A 20,588-nucleotide genomic window follows, 5' to 3' on the forward strand; every position below is an offset into this window, starting at 1 on the left:
TGACGTTATTTATTACAGTTCCTGTAACGGTGTCACTATTGGAAGGTAAATCTGAGGCAACAATTTGGAAAAACAAAGGATATGAAATAAACTCAATTAAATCTTATTGAACAAAAGGAAGATTTAGTTTGTGTTTTAAATTAAATTTTCATGAATTAAGAAAATCTATTGATTATTTGTTAAAAAATGTATTCGAAAGAGTTTTGTTTTTGAGTTTTTAATAGTTGATTCCAATTTATATGGACTATGTTTAATTTTATTCTTACTTTTTTTAATGTTTAATACAAGTCATTATTAAATTACAAATCACATAAATACAATAGCTTACTGAGGTATTAAAATAAATATAAAGAAATAAGTGAATCATTTTGGATATTTTTCGAACTAATTCAGAACTTTCGAAGATTGTTAAATGACAGATTCTGTGAATTATAGTGCCCACATCGGTTTTTTAAAAATGGGTTGCAGAGTCCCATGATATGATGAGCTTTTGCAAGTTTTCAAATGATAAGTCGCACCGAAAAGTGCTTAAAATTTAAAAAAGTTACCTGTTCTGCGATGTTAAGTATTAGCTGAAGTTGCTTATGAGATGATCCTATTACGTACAGTTGCCTCTTTTAAAGCCATCATTTTTTGACATTTGACGAGTTCCAACGTGAATTACATTCTCTAAATTGTTAAATTGCTTCGCAATTATAGTGAACTTGATGCAGAAACAGTTAAAAAAACTGAAGTTCTTCTCGCCCGACAATAGGCAAACTAGTAACAGAATTTAAGTCCTTGAGACATTTCATTGTAAGAATATGCCTCGGTAAAAAATGAGAATAGTGATTTTGTACCACGTATTGTTGACGAAAATCCAGCTTTGTCGATTTGTTATCAATCTTCTAAAGTTCAGTTAACACCAGGCCCTTATTTCACCAAAATCTAATCACTTTTCAACTTTGCATTTTTACTTAGCAAATTATGTTTCACCAAACGTAAATTTTATAAAAGAGAAATGTTTATTTGCATAAAAGAGTTTGTTTCGAAAAGCTGTCGAAAACTAAAAACAAAAAAAGAGACTGGGATGCGACCCACACTGATAACTTTCCATCCCGTCTGTCGATTCGTCTTGCTTAAAAGGTTGTCTATATGTACTCGTATCAATTTTTACCAAATTTGCGTACTATTTTTTGTAGATTTTTTTTTATGAAAAAAAGGACTGTTGGATTTTTTAATAAAAAATACTGAATATCATAAACAATATTTTCTGTGAAATAAAATAAATTTGAAGCCAATATTTTTAATTTTTGAAAAGCTATTTGAGTCGAAAGTAAATTTTTATCATCTTTTGTTAATTTTTTCGTAGGTTTTTAATTTTTTGTACAACAACTGTCAATTCGATTTTTTTTTCAAAATTTTACAACAATGTTTTTTGAAAGATAAAAGTAGTTTAAAGCCACTATCTACAATATTTGAAAAGGTATTTTAGTCGAAAATTAATTTTTACCAACTTTTATACATTTTTTTTTAAGTTTTTATTTTTTTGTAAGAAAACTGTCAATTCGATTTTTCTCAAAATTTTAAATGTTGAAAATAATATTTTCTATTAGTGAAAATTAGTAAGAAGCTATTATCTCAAAGATATTTGAGTCGAAAACCATTTTTACCAACATTTGTTAATTTTTTTTTCGGTTTTTAATTTTTTTGTAAAAAAAACCGACAATTCGATTTTTTCAAAATTTTACTGAATGTTGACAACAATATTATTTGAAAGACAAAAGTAAATTAAAGCCATTATCTCAAATTTTTGAAAAGATATTTGAGTCGAAAATCATTTTTTACCAACTTTTGTTAATTTTTTTTCGGTTTTTAATTTTTTTGTAAAAAGAACTTTCAATTCGATTTTTCTCAAAATTTTATCGAATGTTGAGAACAATATTTTTATAAGCAGAAATTAGTAAGGAGCTATTATCTCAAATTTTTGAAAAGATATTTAAGTCGAAAATCAATTTTTACCAAATTTTGTTAATTTTTTTTAAGTTTTTAATTTTTTGTACAAAAACTGTTAATTCGAATTTTTTTTTCAAAATTTTACTGAATATTAACAACAATATTTTTTTATAAGATAAAAGTAGTTTAAAGTCAATATATACAATTTTCGAAAAGATATTTGAGTCGAAAATCAATTTTTACCAACTTTTATACATTTTTTTTTAGGTTTTTATTTTTTGTAAAAAAAATTGTCAATTAAATTTTTCTCAAAATTTTATCGAATGTTAAAAACAATATTTCTTATAAGTAAAAATTAGAAAGAAGCTATTATCTCAATTTTTTGAAAATATATTTGAGTCGAAAATCAATTTTTACCAACTTTTATTAATTTTTTTTCGGTTTTTATTTTTGTAAGAAAACTATCAATTCGATTTTTCTCAACACTTTTCTGAATGTTGAAAACAATATTTTTTATAAGATAACATTAGTTTGAAGCCAACATTCAAATTTTTGAAAAGATGTTTGAGTCGAAAATCAATTTTTACCAACTTTTGTTAATTTTTTTTAGGTTTTTAATTTTTTGTACTAAAATTGTCAATTCGATTTTTTTCAAAATTTTACTGAATGTTAACAACAATATTTTTTGAAAGATAAAAGTAAAGTAAAGCCAATATCTACAATTTTTGAAAAGATATTTGATTCGAAAATCAATTTTTACCAACTTTTATAAATTTTTTTTTAGGTTTTTATTTTTTGTAAAAAAAACTGTCAATTCGATTTTTCTCAAAATTGTATCAGATGTCAACAGTATTATTCTTCGCTGCACAAAATTGTTTTGGAGATGAAATCGTATTTTAGTCGTAAAATTTTGGAGGTGACATTTTTTTTCACTTTTTTGATTTATAAAAAAAACCGTTAAAACGATTTTCTTTTCAAAAAATAAACTTCTTTAATATCACGTTACAATATATTATATAAAATTTATTTTAAGTCTCCAGCGTTTTTGGTTCGTAAGATATTTAGGGTTAACCAACATTTTCATCTTTTTTTCAAACTGCTATGGTAAAAAAACCACCCACGCAATTTTCTTGAGAGCCCTTTCTGCATCTTTCTGCCTTATTACCTGTATAACAAAATTTATTTGAAATCAAAATATCTGCTGGTTCTTGAGCTATGGACGACAAAAAAAATGTTGCGAACGTACGTACACACGAACGCACAGACATCTTAATAAAAATCTTTTATTCCGACTCTAATGACCTTGAAACGTCGAGAAATGTCAAAATTTTTAGTTTGACAAATCGGACCCATTACAATAACTTCCTATGGAAAGTTAAAAATTCAAACCTAAACAAAAATTAATATGAGTTGGTAAAAATGATTTATGATTTAAATATATTTTTAAATTTTTTCATTTAAAAATATTTTTCATTTCATTTTTTTTGATACAAAAAATTAAAATTGACAAAAAAAGTACGCAAATGCTACTAATATTGATAAAAATAGATTTTGAAATCAAACTATTTCCTCATATATGCAAAATATTGTTGGTAATTTTAAAATTTTATAGAATACTTCAACTGACAAATTTTTTTTAACAAAACACGAGACTCTACAAATATTATATAAGAAATACAAATCGGCAGACGGGGAGGTCATCCTAGCCTCTTTTTTTTTTGATTCATCTCAATTTCAAAAAAGTTTGCTTTTGTAAAGGAGGTTTAATCCATGGACATTGTATCCATCTTCAGTGGAATTTGAAAGTATAAAAAAAAATGTTTCTTTTGAAAAGTTGTTGAAGGTAAAACAAAGAATTTATAAATACTTACTTATTTATAATCTTTACACTTTGCAGGATGTTATTTTTTTGCAAAATTTTTAAGTAACTAGTGAAAAATGTTTTGTTAAAGAGGCCCCAGAACACAAAATCATCTTCAGTGATGACAAGAAAAATGTCCTAATCGTTTTATTTGTGATTTACCAATTTTAGACTTAAAGTGAAAGATAACGTCTATGCTTATGCTCCACCATAGATTAAAGATGGAAATATAGAAATTGATCAGGAGATCCTGGATATTTGGCTGATATTGCTTCCCATCGCTATTGAAATGTCTTCTTTTTTTACAATGAAATACATTTTAGAAAGGGTGTTTCAAGAAGAAATGAGCCGCATATAATTTAATGATATGGCCAAGAATAAATATTAGCCGAGTTGCAAAATTATCGACAAATATTTGCAGGAATTGGGGACGTACGTCAGCAACAACGCACCTAATATTCTCTTTCAAGGCGTCAATCATCTCGGGCTTATGTAAGAGACAAGCCACTTTACAAATACCAACAAAATTTAGTACAATGGTATTATAAACGCATGGTCTTGAAGGCTACACGAAATCGATAGTTGGCTTTATTGCAACGAAACCATTATGTTGGTAATAAATTTTCACGATTTCCAAATGTTGTTCAAGTCTATTAATTATGAAATAGATTAAATCAAGTGACAGCTGTCAAAAAGACAAACTCCAAAAAAAGTATTTTCAGATATGAAACCACACTTTTAATAAAAATACCTGTTATAAAAATTAAACTTCTTGTTTAAAAAAATTAGTATTAAATAAACGAAATGCTTGACTTCTAAATCCTTTTAAGCTTCTTATTTAATTTTCATTCCAATAGTTTTATAAATTTTTAATGATCCTTGTGTAAATTATAAAATAAAGAAATTCAAATAATTTATAAATGATGTCTATAATTCTTTATAAAAACTGGCATAATTGTTCATAAACAAAATGATCCAACAAAATGAATGCATATCCTCAAAGAGCAAAGTGCACTTAGTTTATTATTAATTTTATTATATTCACATTTTAATTCCTTAATTCAGTACAGGTAGAATGTAGGTAGGTAACTATGAATATTGAATTTTTAAGCTTCCATTAGTTTTCAAAACTGTGTGTGCTTTTTTAAATCAATGATAAAACAATTTACCAACAATGTTTGCAAATAAACAAGTAGTCTATATTTTTTGCTGATGCATATCATTTCCATTCATCATGATTAATTAAAGGAAAAATAAAAATAATTTTTAGCATTCCACTAGATAAGTCCATATAGTATATTTCGATAGTATCTAGATGATGGTGTGTTAAAAATCAATTTTTTAATTGAATTTTTTATTATATATCTTTTGTTGCTGTATATTAAATTGATTCGAGTTAGGTATGAATTATTTCAAAGTGTATGACATTCTCCACCATGGTAAATATATATTTCATTTAACTTGGCTTAGTTTGGCTTTTGCCTCTGGATCTGTATGTGTGTGTGTGCCTGTGAAGGTGAAGATATAGCACACAAACGTAATGTATATTATTTGCCAATCCCCCAGACATAACTCTTAACTCTTAATATTTATTTTATCACATACAGTTGTGGTGATATAATTGAGCCACACAAAATATATTTGTTCATATTATTGTCCTTCTGCATCAACTTAGCTGAATCAAACATTTTTCAGAACAGAAACAGAAAAACAGCTTTCATTTCTTCATGTTTTTGGAAATTAATCGATAAGAGTGAGAAATCTAAGTTCAAAGTGTTTTGAAAAGACAGTACATCAAGGGTCGGTGTTCTAATAAAATGTACTTTAAATCAACCAATCCAACTGTTCAGCACAGTTTTTCATCATCTCAATGGCTGCAAAATATTTATATAGACAATTTGGACAGTCATCGATCATCAAATTCTGGTTGATTCTAACTCAATTAAAATTATTTAAGTGTGCCTGCTCTAAGCCCGATGTTGATTAAAACCTCTTAAACCATTTATAATAAATAAATAAATTGGGTGGCGCGACAATCCGTTGAGAACTGAAGCCTGGTGACTTACAACTCTCAACCATTCCTGTGTGTGAGTAATGTTATCAGGAATGAAGGGGACCTACAGTTTATATGCTGAATCCAAACGGCTAATTTGAGATCAATTCCTCCCAAGAGGCAATACCCGTGAAAAAACTTTAGATGGCGTAGGCAGGGATCGAACCCAAGACCTCTGGCATGACAGTCCAACGCACTTACCATCATCACGGATACTACTTAAACCATTTATGGGATATTATTTAAAGAGCAATAGCACTGTGATATTAATAAGGCTTATCTCTGACGAATATACTCAACATGCAGTGCTAGTGGGGCGTTAAGTCTTTTCACACAAAACCATAACGCCCAAAACCTACAATTTAATAAAGCACAAAATTTTATCGCAAACCCAGAGCCAACATCGTAGTTAGTAAATACATTTTAAATAAAAAAACGCGTTACTAGGATTATGATTAACATTGTTTCTCATGTCTTATCACCCAATGGCCCAAATCATAAAATTACATAAGGCCGAAAAAGAGAAACGTTCTAAAAAAATATTACTAAGAAATCGTTACAAAGCCCACACAAAAGATTACTAGAGAAAATATGCAAGTAACAACTCTTAGTATTGGTATGAAAAAGAATGAGTTTAAGATAACAGCTATATACTGCCCGCCAAGGCGCTCCCCGATAGAAGATGACTATACAGATCTATTTAATTGTCTTGGGCATGACTTTCTTGTTGGTGGAGACTTCAATGCGAAACACACCCATTGGAGTTCAAGACTTATATCAACAAAAGGCAAAAGACTTTTCCAAGCAGGCCGTAAATACAATTGCGAATTCTTAAAGCCAACTTACTGGCTTTCCGATACTAACAAAATACCAGACCTTATTGACTTTTTCGTAGCTAAAGGAAACAAACCTGTCATCAGATCATACTCCAGTGATTCTATCACTAAGTGAATCGGAAGTACTAGAAAAAAGTAATCCAAAGCTTGTAAATAAGAAAAGAAACTGGAGTGATTTTAGAGAAAGGCTTTTAAGTTTTATAAATCTAAGATCTCCCATGGATACAATGGAGCAAATTGACCATGAAGTGGAACAATTTATTGCTGATGTGCAACAGGCCGCTGAAGAAAGTACTCCAACACTTTCTAATAGAAGGCAAAATGAAATAAAATATCCTTTAGAGATAAGAGAGTTGATAATAGAAAAAAGAAGAGCTCGAAGAAAATGGCAAAATACTAGGTTTCCAGATGATAAAACAACGTTTAACCGTATAAGCAACAATCTTAAAAAACCAGTTCAAAAATGATTCACTCAGTACATTCCTAAGGAATTTAACGACTGATGCTTCAACCGATTTTTGGCTATGGAAAGCAGCCAAGCGCCTGAAAAGACCGCAGTTACAAAACTCGCCCTTGAAATCTCAAGGTGAGAAATAGATCGGTAACCCGAAAGAAAAAGCTAACCTTTTCGCTGAACATCTTGCGAATGTTTTTAAGCCATACTCATCAATAGCTTACAGTTTGTTGATAAGATAGACGAAAGTGAAATACCAATTGTAAGACTTAAAGAAATAAAAAGTATGTGTTTACATCAATTATCAAATAAAAATCACCAGGTTACGATCTAATTACTGCTCAATTTTTGAAAGAAATGCCATTGAAAGCCTTCATAAGACTCCAATATATAATAAATGCATGCCTTAAGCACCGGTATGTCCCGCACCATTGGAAAATTGCTTAAGTAATTGTCATACGAAAGCAAGGTAAACCATCTACAGAAGTGACGGCTTACATATCAATATCGCTTATACCAATTATGGCAAAAGTTTTTTGAAAAACTGCTTCTGAAGAGACTTAGCAAAATCATAGAAGAAAGAAGGTTAATCCCAAACCATCAGTTTGGCTTTAGAAATAAACATTCCACGATAAACCAAGTTCATAGAATATCGGATGAAATAGAAAAAGCATTAGAAGAAAAACAAGAATGTTCAGCTATTTTCTTAGATGTTGCTCAAGCTTTTGACAAGGTTTGGCATGAGACACTTGAGTACAAACTGCAAAGTGATCTTCCCAGGCAGTACTTTGAAATATTGAAATCGTACATCTTAAACCGATTGTTTAGAGTAAGGCACGATCAAGAATACTCAGAGTTGAAGAAAATAGAAGCCGGTGTACCACAAGTAACTGTCCTAGGTCCTACCCTGTATTTACTATACACAATGGATATTCCAGTTGGTAATCACATCATAATGGTTAATTTTGCAGATGATACCGCAATTTTGGTACCCGACAAATGTGTCTCTAGGGCAGCAGTAAAACTACAAAATGCAGTCGACACAGTGAGAGCTTGGAGCGAAAAAAAGTTTAAACTTCTTCCAAATTGATTTTACAAAGTTAAGAAAGAAAAGATTAGTCCTGATGAAGAGGTGGTTCTAGTGGTTAAGAGTCCCACACTACTTGGTGTCGAATACTGCCAAATGTCTTTTAAAGATTTCCTCCTGTCAAAAAAAAAAATAAGAAATCGTTACAAAGCCCACACAAAATGTCATATCACTTAAACCAACTTTTAATTAAATAACGCCGAAGTTTAGAAATGTCATAACGCTCAAAAGAATGGTTTACTTGCTAGCACCCGTATTATGGCATATATAAATGTGCGAAGCTTTTCATACACACAATATCAGGCAATATGGCATTGATTTTGGGCTTTGTGGAAATTTCTTTTTACAAATTGTTTGGGCTATATAACATTTTTAATATATTAGCGTTATTTTATTGGACAATATGACAGAACCCGTATTTTTAACGTTCGTCGGTGCTTCCGTACGTTCCCGAAGTTTTTTCGTCTGCCATAGCTCAATAACTCAAGCTACCAAACAATTCCAATTCGGGTGGTATAGTTTAGGGCGATAAGATCTTACACCGCTAGTAGTTACAACCGTGAATAAAATGTGCAACGAAGTAACTGCATTTATTTTTTCGAAGTTGGTCCTTTTGACAGCTGTCACTTGTTTAATCTCCAAGTTCTTTATCGCAGGTGAGTTAATTTTGTGTCTTTTATAATCTGAACAAATAAAATGTTCAATGAATGCTAAAAATAAAACACGACTTTATATTCAGTGGCTTAAATATATGTCAAAAACTGTATGTATTATACATGTATGTGCAATCCCCATAATAATATGCAAGTACATAGATAAGTAGGATGTACAAACCGCTATGGATACATTTTCTAATAACCACAAAGTGCCACATTTTCTACTTGTGTATAATTTATGTATGCAAATTACGTTCATTCAACATGCTTAGACCGCATTCATTTCAATTATCCATTTAACAGGAGTAGCAGGTATATACGTGATGAAGAACTGCTATATTATGCCTGCCGGTCAGAGTTGTCGGTTGTGGATCAGGGCTGTCGTTTTAGCTTATTAGATTTCAAAAGTCAGTTGCATTTTTAATTATGTACATGTATCGCCGTTGAGGCGTTGAAATGCACTTGGAAAAATTATTTCTTTAATACCAACTTTTGGAGCTATTGTCAGTTTTACATATTTCTTAAAAATGATTTTTAATTTTAGGATTTAATTTTTAATTTTAAGGACCTAAGTATTGATGTTCAAATGGTAGACATGTGCATTCTAGAAGTTACAAACGTACACAGGTTTTTCTCAAAACTCACCTCTGTCTATCAACTCCTTCTCTCAACTCCCCGTGATGAACAACGGGTGCCTAGTACCCCAACTGGAGATTGGGTTTAAACCCCAGTAGGAAGTTGTTGGCGGTGGCAAACGAGAGATGGGGAAGAGGTGTTTTCACTAAGGCACCTCTCCTTATCCGGACGGCAGCGGAGGAATTGCCGATGGAATGAAATGGAAGTGTGGCGTCTACACTTCCAGTAAGGTTGAAATACTTTGTGAACACCTTATAGGGCTTATTCGACTTATTCAGAGCCCAGGCCTTTAAGGAGCGGTTCATCCGGCTCCCCGTCCTTGGAGTTATACTAAGGATCCGGCCCTCCAGGTTGCGGGTTGTGTCGTCGGGATGACTTCCTGGCCACGTAAAAGCTTTCATAGTTGCGAAGGACCAACAAGCCTCGAATACGAATGGATTTACTGTTGACAACCAACGCAAAGGAATTAAGGACAACGAACTTCGGATATGCACGTGGAATGTTAGGTCCCTTAACAGACCACGTGCAGCCGAACAATAAGCGGAGGCCCTAGATTGCCATAAAGCAGATATCACTGCCATCCAGGAAATATAATGGGATGGGCCGGGCAAAAAGAGGATGAAAAACTGCAATATTCACTATAGTGGACTGCTGCCGAGAAAACCAACAGCACTAATTATTATGCGGCTTTGTCATTGAAGCCCGCAACAGGTTCATCAACGAGCGCCTCATGATCATCCGAATCATTACTTAATTCACAAAATTAGCCTTATATACGCACACTCCCCCACAGAAAAGAAGGATAATAACACCAAGGATATGTTTTTCGAGCTCTTTTTACAAAACGTATGAGCAGTGTCCTAGCTATATACGATATTAAAATTGTTCTGGGCGATTTTAATGACAAGCTAGGAAGGGAAGCCTGCACTACAACACTTCAGACAACAGATTCAGGGTCATCGATTTTGCTGCAGGGTTAAACTTACAATTCTCCAGAACAATCTAGCGTCAACCGATTGACGCTTCCAGCATCATGGATGTCCGAACTTTCCGAGGAGCTAACATCGACTCGGACCACTACCTCGTTGTAGCCAAGGTAGCACTTCGGGTTTCCAGGCCCAAGGCAAAACAGGCAGATGCTGGGAGAACATACAACGCCGAACTGCTACAACCGCAAGAGATCGTCAAATCCTTCTCCGACCGTATTACAAGTAACCTCTCTCGAAGTTCTCTGCCACCAACACAATATATCGAGAACCAGTGGCAACCACCAACAAGGAACCCCTGGTTTGATGAGGAATGTCACCAGCGAAATGCAGCTAAGCAACAGGAGAGCTGCTCACAAGCTCTATAAGTAGAAGAAGCGAGAGGAATACTGACTTCTCGGAAAGAAAAAGAACGAGCATGAGAAAGGTGCGGTCGAAGATGTTGAGAAAAAGCAGGAATGAAGTTCGAAAGTTTTATGAACAGGTGAAACGAAATTTACAGGAACATAAACCTAGAATCGAAGGCTGCAAAGACGAAAGTGGAAACATCACAGTGGAACCGCAGTCAATGCTTAGGATATAGAAGGACCACTTCTGCAGACTGTATAACGGCGACGACGAACTGAATCCCGCTGTCAGACAGGATGATCTATTCCACTTAGACGACGAAAGCAAACACTCCCGTCCTCCAGACTTAGACGAAGTAAAGGTTGCCATATCTAAGCTGAAGTCTAATAAAGCCGCTGAAGCAGATGGCTTGAATGCCGAGCTCTTTAAAGCAGCTGGAGATAAGTTGGTTAGGAGCATGCACCAACTTATCTTTAAGATATGTTCGGAAGAAAGCATACCTGATGAATGGAACCTGAGTATTGTCTGCACGATCCTTAAAAAAGGAGACCCTCTAAACAGCACCAACTATAGAGGAATCAGTCAACTTAACATCGCCTATAAAATCTTCTCTGCCGTAATATGTGAACGTCTTAAGAAGCCCATCGTCAACAACCTGATAGGTCCTTATCAGGCCGTATATGACAGCATCTACAGGGGCGAGCTGTATAAAGCCATGTCTAGATTTGGCATCCCTGCCAAACTCGTCCGTTTCTGCAGGATGACCATGGAGAATTCACGCTGCTCCATAAAGGTTGGATACAACTTAACAGAACCTTTGGATGTCAAAAAAGGTATTAGACAAGGTAATGCGCTGTACTGGGACTTATTTAACATCGTACTTGGAAGAATAGTGCAGAGCTCCCATGTCAACACTAGAGGCACTATCTTTCAAAAGTCTGCCCAATTACTAGCATCGCCTTCATCTACCTAGGCTCAACTATGAACGCAGAAAACAACACCAGCGCTGAGATCAAACGAAGAATAACTCTTGCTAACCGCTGTTTCTCTGGGGCAAGAAAGCAATTGAGTAGCAAAGCCCTCTTTCTAGGGACCAAAGTGTCGCTATTTAGTACCCTCATTATCTCCGTCCGGCTTTACCTTTGCTCGTTTCGAGAGAAAAGTTCTTCGTGTAATCTACGGTCCCGTATGCATGGAAGGGGAGTGGAGGACAAGATGGAACGACGAGCTGTACGGGCTGTACAGGGACGTAGACTTAGCCAGAAGGGTAAAAGTCCAATGACTAAGATGGTTGGGTCACGTAGAGCGCATGGAAACCAATGCTCCGGCCCAGAAAGTCTTCGAATTTACACCCACAGGACAGCGCAGTAAAAGAAGGCCGAGCTTTATGGGTTGGGTGAAGCCCTAATTCACGCAAGACTGTAGCGCCACTTTAGGTAAGTAAGTAATAATTGAAAATCGAGTAACAAAATCTAAGAAGAGAAGAAGCATCTGATTTATTTGAGGTACGCAAATCAGAAAAGACATTGCCTTAGAGCTATCATGACTTCAAATGTGTTCTTCAAAAAATATGTATCAACCTTTACACACCTCTTTTGAAAAGAGTGTAAGTATTGCTTCTGTTATAGTTATCACTTCCCTCGAATTGAAAAATTAATCCGTCAATAATAATTCTATTAAATAGACACCTGTTAGCCACAGAGAAGAAATATTTATAACCACAAATTCAAAATTGATTTTAAATATAAATTTGTTAATTTTCACCTTCTAAAAGCTTACACCCATTTATAGTAGCAATCACAAATATAGATGGACAAGATTAAAGTAGAATGAATTAATTTGTTGGGTGTGTCTGTTATTTTATTTGCGTGTTAGCTGTCATTATTTTGAAATAATTTTGGTTTCAACAGTTTGGCAATAAAATTCAGACAAGAATTCATTTTGAAAAAATAAAAACAATATTAAAGACTTTTCGTTTTTTTTTAAATTGAATAAGAATAGATGTTTAAATTTTCAATGACAATAATCACGCATGATGAAATTGTTGCGATTTAATAAATTTTGTATAATTTATGTTGACAATAAAACGCACATTATATACAAAAATTGTCAGTTCGAACTTTTATGGGATGGACACAATTAATTATCAAGAAAAGAAAAAAAGGACACCAAAAGGGACTCAATAATAGATGTACACGAAACACAGACATTTTAAACTTATACTTTATTTTTATATGAACTTGAAAGACTGACCAAGTTCCTCTTTCAAGTTTATTAAATTAATTGAATTTCTGGGGAAAAGGATATAATTGCGTTCTTAAATATTTTTGTTCTACGTTACAAAAGTGCTTTAAATCTGAAAATTAAACAAAATGAGTAAAGAATTGTTTAAGGTCTCTACTTATTAATCTTTTTTATACAATTATAAGTGAGCCAAATAGTTTTTGGGATATGCAATTTCTTATGAAAAAAATTCCCTTAAAAAACACCAAAACTTGTAACGACCTACGACATTGCTGCGTATTTTTTGTAACTGAAAATATATATTGTTTTCGAACTAAAAACATCTTTTATCAAGGAAGTTCAATTTTTAACGTGTTATCCATTTTGTGGTTTTTAAAGTATAGGGATGGAATTCGACAGCTGTCACACTAAGTTGTTAAACCAATTTTTTTCAGTTGAAAGTTTGAAATTTACAAAAATGGATCGCTTAACTATCGCATGACGCATACAAATTGTTAAAACCTATTACAAAAATGCTTTAAGAGGATGATGGAACGTGCATTATCGTTTTGCTCGTAACACTGAAAAAATCGCTGTTGTAAGTGAAATTTTTCTGAAGACCCAAATGTGTCGATTCTCAGGAATTAGGACTGTCTTACGGCACATTATAGCGTATTTAGCATTTCTATCTAAACCTACATCCATATAAAGTCCAGCTCACGTAGGAACTGAGAACCAGCTGATAATTCACAACGTCGTTGATACGTCGAATGGGTGCTTGAACAAAAGCCGGTTGTTACACACTCGCCCCGCAATCGTTGATTACCATTGCTACCAACAATCAGAACAGAAATGACTGTGGATTTTCATCTGTCATTTAGATACACGAGGTGTGCACGTTTTGGGCATTTCATTCGCGCTTAACCTTCCTTACAACTAACTACTTAATAATCTGAATTGTGTTAATTGTAACTTAAAATCTAAATATATATGAACTCAATTATATTGCATAAACTACCTAATCTGTTTAATTAAATACAAGAACACAATAGCGGTGGACGGTGATTTTTACAAAATTTTCTTCCCACTCGTTGCCGTTTTTATGTTCTGAGAATCCTCAAGTAATTGAAGAGAAGCCATTACATTTACAAAAACTGTTTGGTTCGGAGGTGTGAATGGACCTTACTTTTTCGAAAACGACGATGGAACGACTGTCACTGTCAATGTAAAAAGCTTTAACCGACTTTTTTTGCGTGCTATTGAAGAATACCTCTTGAAAAATATGAGGGACAAAAGGCATTTTCTGGCCGCGTAGTTTGTAGTTGGGGCGATATCAACTGGACACCAAGAACATGACGTTTGACATCGCTGCACTTTTTTTGTGGGGCTTCACGAAAGAGCGCGTTTATGCAGATAAACCTCTAACTCTTGAGTACTTAAAAAACCAACCTTCGTCAAGTTATGGCTGAGATACTGCCACATATGTGTCAAAAAGTGGTCGAAAATTACCCTACAAGAATCAATGCTGCAACACTAATAAAAAAGAAATGTCACGCTTACTTTCGAAACCGCAACATGCATAACCCTGTATTATTAGCCACATTAAATGTAAGCACGACCTCAACTACCGACAGAAAAGTTAAGGATGACTTGTTTTTGAAAAAAATATTTAAATTGGTTAATTTATTTTACGGAAACTCATTCCTGTTGGAATTTCAAAAGTACTCCAAAAGTTTCGATGAAAACGTAACCTCGAAACTATACCATATGTGGTCTAACCAAACCATATACCAATATTTAATAAATCTTCTGTAATAAGTAGAATTTGTAAATTTACAAACAATTTTAAAACCATATGTCCTTTTCGTGCATTTAAAATTCATATTTGTTTAATATTGTAGATTGAATTTGGTGTTAAATTATGTATGAATGTTTTCTTTTTTTGCTTTGTTTATAATTGAAATACTTTATTTGCTTCTATACCAGCAATAAATATTAACATATTTTTTTTATTTTTACCTACCCCATGTTTTTTTCTTATTTAAATAATTTATTTGTTTGCATTTAATTAACACCAACTAACATATAATTAACGACACAAACATTCAAATAAAATAAATACAAAAACAAAAAAAAACACAACCATACATACAGAGTTTTACACACAAATTAAAAACAAATAAAAAAGTTTTATTAAAGTTAACAAAAAAAAATAAAAAAAAAGGTAAACACTATAAATTCATAAACTTACCACGCAGGTGACTTCCTATCGCAATATTCATACATATAATAATATAAAGCACAACATTAAATTATATTTTATGTCATTCTGATGACATAAACATAAATAATAGCCCAGTAATTTTAAGTTTATTAACAAACAAATGTAGGAAATTTAAACAGATCTTCTAATAAATGTCTATCTAAGTTTAAAGTTTAAAATTTATTTTAAATAAAACACGATAAGCGACTTTATGTGTCACTTAGTGCCACTCTTTTAAATGACAATAATTTGGTAGGTTTGACAAAAAAGCATTTGATAGAGTTTGAGCCAGACTCTCTTATCCATGATGAAGCCATATTTCATTAAATTAGAAATTACTTTTCGGGCCGTTGAACACAATTAGTAAGCGATTAATTCAAGTCTGAAAACCATAAAATAAATGCTGGTTCACCTAAGGGCTCTGTCCTGACTGTCTGTCATTTCATATTTGTTTTTGGATTACCAGTCCAAATTTTCGGAAATGAATCTTTAACAATGGGGAATAAGAAATCAAGTAGAATTTTAGGATCACATGTTTAATGTTGCCAAAAATGTATGTTTGGGTTCTCTAAGGAGATGCAAGAAGTTTAACTACCCTTATGATCTGACTGTTATCTATAAGACATAAACATGTCCAAAGATTGAGCACAATTTCCATCCCTGGACTGGTGCTCCTGCAAACTTACTGAAGTCTCTTGGCGAGTATTAAAGGAAGAGCAATTGAACTCATTGGTGACACCGTCGTTAACTTGCTTATCTGTCCTTTTTTATCATTATTTAATAGATTATGCTCTAGCGAAATCGCCAGTTACCTTCCTTCCCTCAAACCAATCAAATGTTATCCTAGAGCTTTACCAGTTACTTATGAACATGAAATTGATATAAATTAATCTTCATCACTGTAAAGCCGCCAGCTCAAATCTTGTCTACATCTTGGGAAGTAGACAAATTGACATTGCTCTGATTCAAGAACCCTGGATTTTAGGTGGCAGAAATAGAGGACTACATGCATCAGACTTTATACAAAGCCACACAAGTAGCAAATAGTAGTATCAGATACTGTATTTTAGCCAGGAAGAAGTTAAATCTCTTTCTTTTAGCAAATTACAGTGATCCAGACCAGTGTGCTGTGAAACTAGAAAGGAAGGGACTCCCACCACTGATCCTGACATCGTGCTATATGCCGCATGACGGACCAGAAGGGCCTCCCGCTAACATCACAAGCCGGCTTGTAGAGAAAGCTGCCTCTGAGAGATGGGACTTGGTACTAGGCTGTGATACAAACTCATAAGAGCAAAACGTAGTTCATGAATGGCCTTCTGCGACGAAATAGAAAGTACAAATGTATCAGCAAGGCTTAGGAAAATTCTGACCAAGGATTCAGTCACTCTAGGATCTCTCAAAAAACCTACAGGCAGCTGGACTGAATCCGGTGGCGAAACGCTTGAGCTACTTGTGATTACTCATTTTCCTGGCTGCGTAGCTGATATCCGCAGTCCAGAAACAGAGTATAATACAGAAACCCTAGTGTCATCGGATATTATAACGGAAGAAATGATAAAATTGGCCATTCACTTCTTTTCCCCGTACAAATCCCCTGGTCTAGACGGAATCTTCCCTATGATGCTTCAGAAGAGCATAAACCTTATCATCCCACACATAGCTAGCATTTTCAATAATAGCCTTAAAAGCTTAAATGGGGGTGTGTTCAGTTTTCATCCCTAAGGCTGGTAAACCTAGCCATACGAAGGCCAAAAGCTATAGACCCATTAGTCTATCATCGTTTATTTTGAAAATTTTTGAAAGGCTAATTGATATACACATCCGAAGCACCCTGAAACCGGATTGTATATCGGAATTTCAACATGCCTACATTTAAGAAAAAAGCGTTGAAACAGTGTTGTCAGCGAATGACAAGGAATATACCCTTGCAACGTTCTTGGATATTGAGGGAGCCTTCAATAACGTGAAGAACGAAACAGTGGAGCAAGCCTTTGACGACCACAAAGTCGAAAAGGCAATAACACAGTGGATAATGTGTATGCTCAGAAAGAGACAAATTAACTCTGAGCAAGCGGAAGAAAGTGAGAGTAACCACATCCAGGGGCACTCCTTAGGGTTGAGTTCTCTCACCGCTATCTTGGGTTCTTGTCATGAACGGCATACTCTCTAAATTGAAATCAAGTGGAGTAAGGATAATAGCCTACGCTGATGATCTTGCATTACTAGCGACTGACAAGTCCCTACCCACTACCAGTGAACATACCGAATACGCCCTTTCATTGGTAAGCAAATGGACTAGGAAAAAAAATATCTAATTTTAAAATACCTTCAATTAAAGGCTGCCCTCTTAAAATCTCTGATCACGCAAAGTATCTCGGTGTGATCTTAGATGAAAAACTAAACTGGGGCCTGAACACTAAAGATAGATTCGAAAAGACATCGATTGCCTTTTACTCATGCAATAGAATTTTCGGGAAAACCTGGGGACCAAACCTTTAAATTATCAGATGGATGTGTTCTGCAATAATTAGACCAATAACCTGGTAATTTGGTATGGTGGAAAGCTTTCAAAGACTTGCGTGCACTGCCATTACGGGAGCAATGAGATCCACTCCAACTGCGGGACTGGAAGTTATGCCTTATCTAATTCCCCTAGACCTCCTTGTTCAAGAATCTGTGGCAAAAAGTGCCCTGAGACTTAGTCAAACTAAAGTCTGGATAAACAGTTCTATAGGACATGCCCAGATCCTTCATAAAGTTATGGGTCATAGTACTACAACAGACTTTAAAATACCCGAACTTGATTTTTATAAACCATTCCCTCTTCCATCCCAAGCAGAGAGGAATGGATAGATAATATACCATACTCCAGTGAGTCATCAATAGCTATCTATACTGATGGCTTTATAAAGGACACTGTTGCAGGGGCAGGCTTCTATTCTGAAGCTTTCAAGTTAACCGCATCGCTTAGGCTTCCAAACTAGAGTAGCGTCTTCCAAGTGGAGGTCCTGGCAGTGACAACAGCTGCTAAAGGTATCAACGATGGCCATACCACGAGCTGATATCACCTTTTACATTGATAGCCAAGTGGCAATAAAAGGGATTACTCCAACTGAGATAAAATCAAAGCTTGTTTCATGTTGCCGCGAAGAGCTTAAGCACAACATTAGACTCTGCTGCAAGATTAGGGTCAATGCTTGACGAAAGCCAAGCTCAGCTAGTTAGCAGCTCTACCTGTTATTTAAAACAGGAAATCTTAAAAAGAATAACTATCAAGGTCAATGAAAGGTGGAACCTTCTTGACACCTGCGGCACTACAAGAAAGATCTGGCCCTGTTTTAACAAACAAAGAAGGGAAAGAATTATGCAGCTACACAAAGGATCACTGCGATCTCTTGTGAGCATAATCACCGGACATAATCTGTTAGGTTATCATATGAAAAAGATGAGAATTAGTTCAAATGATCTATGCAGAGGATGCGGTGACGAGGAGGTGCATGAAGACACTTTCTGTGTCACTGTCCCGCACTCTCTAATCAAAGAAAGAATCTGCTTGGCAACTATTTCTTCGGGGATTTAGAAGAACTCTCTAGTACGCCTGGTACGAACATTTTGAACTTCGTCAAAGCCTCTTAATGGCTTGACTAACTGAACACATAGGTTTTTCGTATTAGCTTGAGTAGCAATACTCACGGGTATCACAATGGATCTGTATTGATCTAAGTGTGACGGTAAAGACATCAACTGTCAGCTAGTATACTCTCGAGCCCCATTTCGTATACTGTCAAGAACAGACCTTTGTTCCTTAATCAGTACACTCTCGAGCCCCATCTTGTGTACTGTTAAGTACAGAGATTCGTTCCTTAACTGTACTACACGAATGTAGAAAGCCTTACCATAATCTCTCTTCCCCAGTTATTGGAATATGTATTAAGAATTTCAAAACCAATTTGCACCTCCTTTCACTCACTCTTTCTCCAACTTCTAATGCTCACAATGTTTCTTCCCATAATAAGAAAGCCTTAAGTGTGTAGTTATTATAAATACAAAATTTTATGGCCTACTAATTCCTAGTTTTTCAGAGCTGAGTTAACTCCAAGTTAAACCCAGAGCTAGTTAATCCTCAATTCAGAGTTCACGAACAAGTTTTTCTGTGGGGGTTTAATGTTTTCATGAATGGTATTATATTTTAATATCACTGTAAAGTTATCGATTCAGCTATCAAAAAACTGTCGAAATCGATTGATTTTGACATTTTGGTTGACAGCCAACAGCCGTTGGTTGTTTTTTTTCTATCATCAAAAGTTTCAGAGATAATGAATAAAAATGAGAAAGAATAGCGGTGACAGGACAAAGCCCTGGGGCATACTAGTATTTACTTGTTGTAGCTGTAAGACTTGAACCAATAAAATATTACTTGTAATGAACATTTGGAAAGGTAGAATTCATTCAAATTGAAGGCACACATTTTCGATAAGAGGCCCTGATACCAAGCTTCATCAAATGTTTTTGTCTGCTGAATTAAGGCAAATACAGGTTTTGTATTTATATATTCCAAAGTTACGAAAAAGTTTTGTGACTTCCATTTTAATTCTTGTGTTATTTAGAAATATGGATTGAAATATTTTTTTAAAATTTAAGGGAATTTTTAAAATGGCTTATTGGGCCATTCAACTGTGGTGAACCAATTTTTTATTTACATCGTAACAAATCGAAGGCGTTTTTACTGTTGAAACGTTTAACTGTCGCAAATATTGAAGTACCAGCTTTACGGGTTCTGCTTCTATGAAAGTATTTTAACAATAATTATTTGTTAAAATTCAGTTTTGAGTGTTTCTATTTGAAATGTGCACACTTGTGTCCCAATGAAACAATTGTCTTAATAAACTAAATCAAAGGACGAATTAATCTTGTTGATGTCTGTCAGTAAAAAAACCCATAACATCGCAGGTATATTTAATAACAACAACATTTTTTTTTAAATATACAAAATCCTGTTTGATAACTTCAAAAATTGAATTATAAAAACTGCCAGAGGGTAATTTTTCAATGGCATATGTTAGAGTAAAATTTGGTATGTTTTTTTTAAGCATTTATTTTCAACAAAAAAACCTAAAATTACTGGGTTAGTATTTGCATAAATTGTGAGCTGACAAAGTTTTTCGTTTTTATAATTTTTTTGATATCAAGTGAAATTTGATTACTATGCATTGACATCAGAGTGTGTGCTCAGCTCAGTGCTTATAT

The 20,588-nt window shown here is 34.0% G+C and overlaps 1 protein-coding gene across 7 annotated transcripts in view; it reads right to left on the reverse strand.

Moving 5' to 3' along the window:
- Nucleotides 1-20,588, reverse strand: part of LOC129946580 (uncharacterized) — a 490,943-nt gene that overhangs the window by 54,735 nt on the left and 415,620 nt on the right. For 6 of the 7 annotated variants that reach the window (XM_056056821.1, XM_056056823.1, XM_056056826.1 and 3 more), the window contains exon 12: nucleotides 15,327-15,341. The exons of the other annotated variant lie outside the window; for it this stretch is intronic. In XM_056056821.1, the coding sequence (XP_055912796.1) occupies nucleotides 15,327-15,341 (15 nt within the window). The remainder of the gene's footprint in view (nucleotides 1-15,326; nucleotides 15,342-20,588) is intronic. 7 annotated transcript variants of the gene reach the window in all.

Source organism: Eupeodes corollae, chromosome 2, assembly GCF_945859685.1.
Source record: "Eupeodes corollae chromosome 2, idEupCoro1.1, whole genome shotgun sequence".
In the NCBI taxonomy this organism is placed as follows: domain Eukaryota; kingdom Metazoa; phylum Arthropoda; class Insecta; order Diptera; family Syrphidae; genus Eupeodes; species Eupeodes corollae.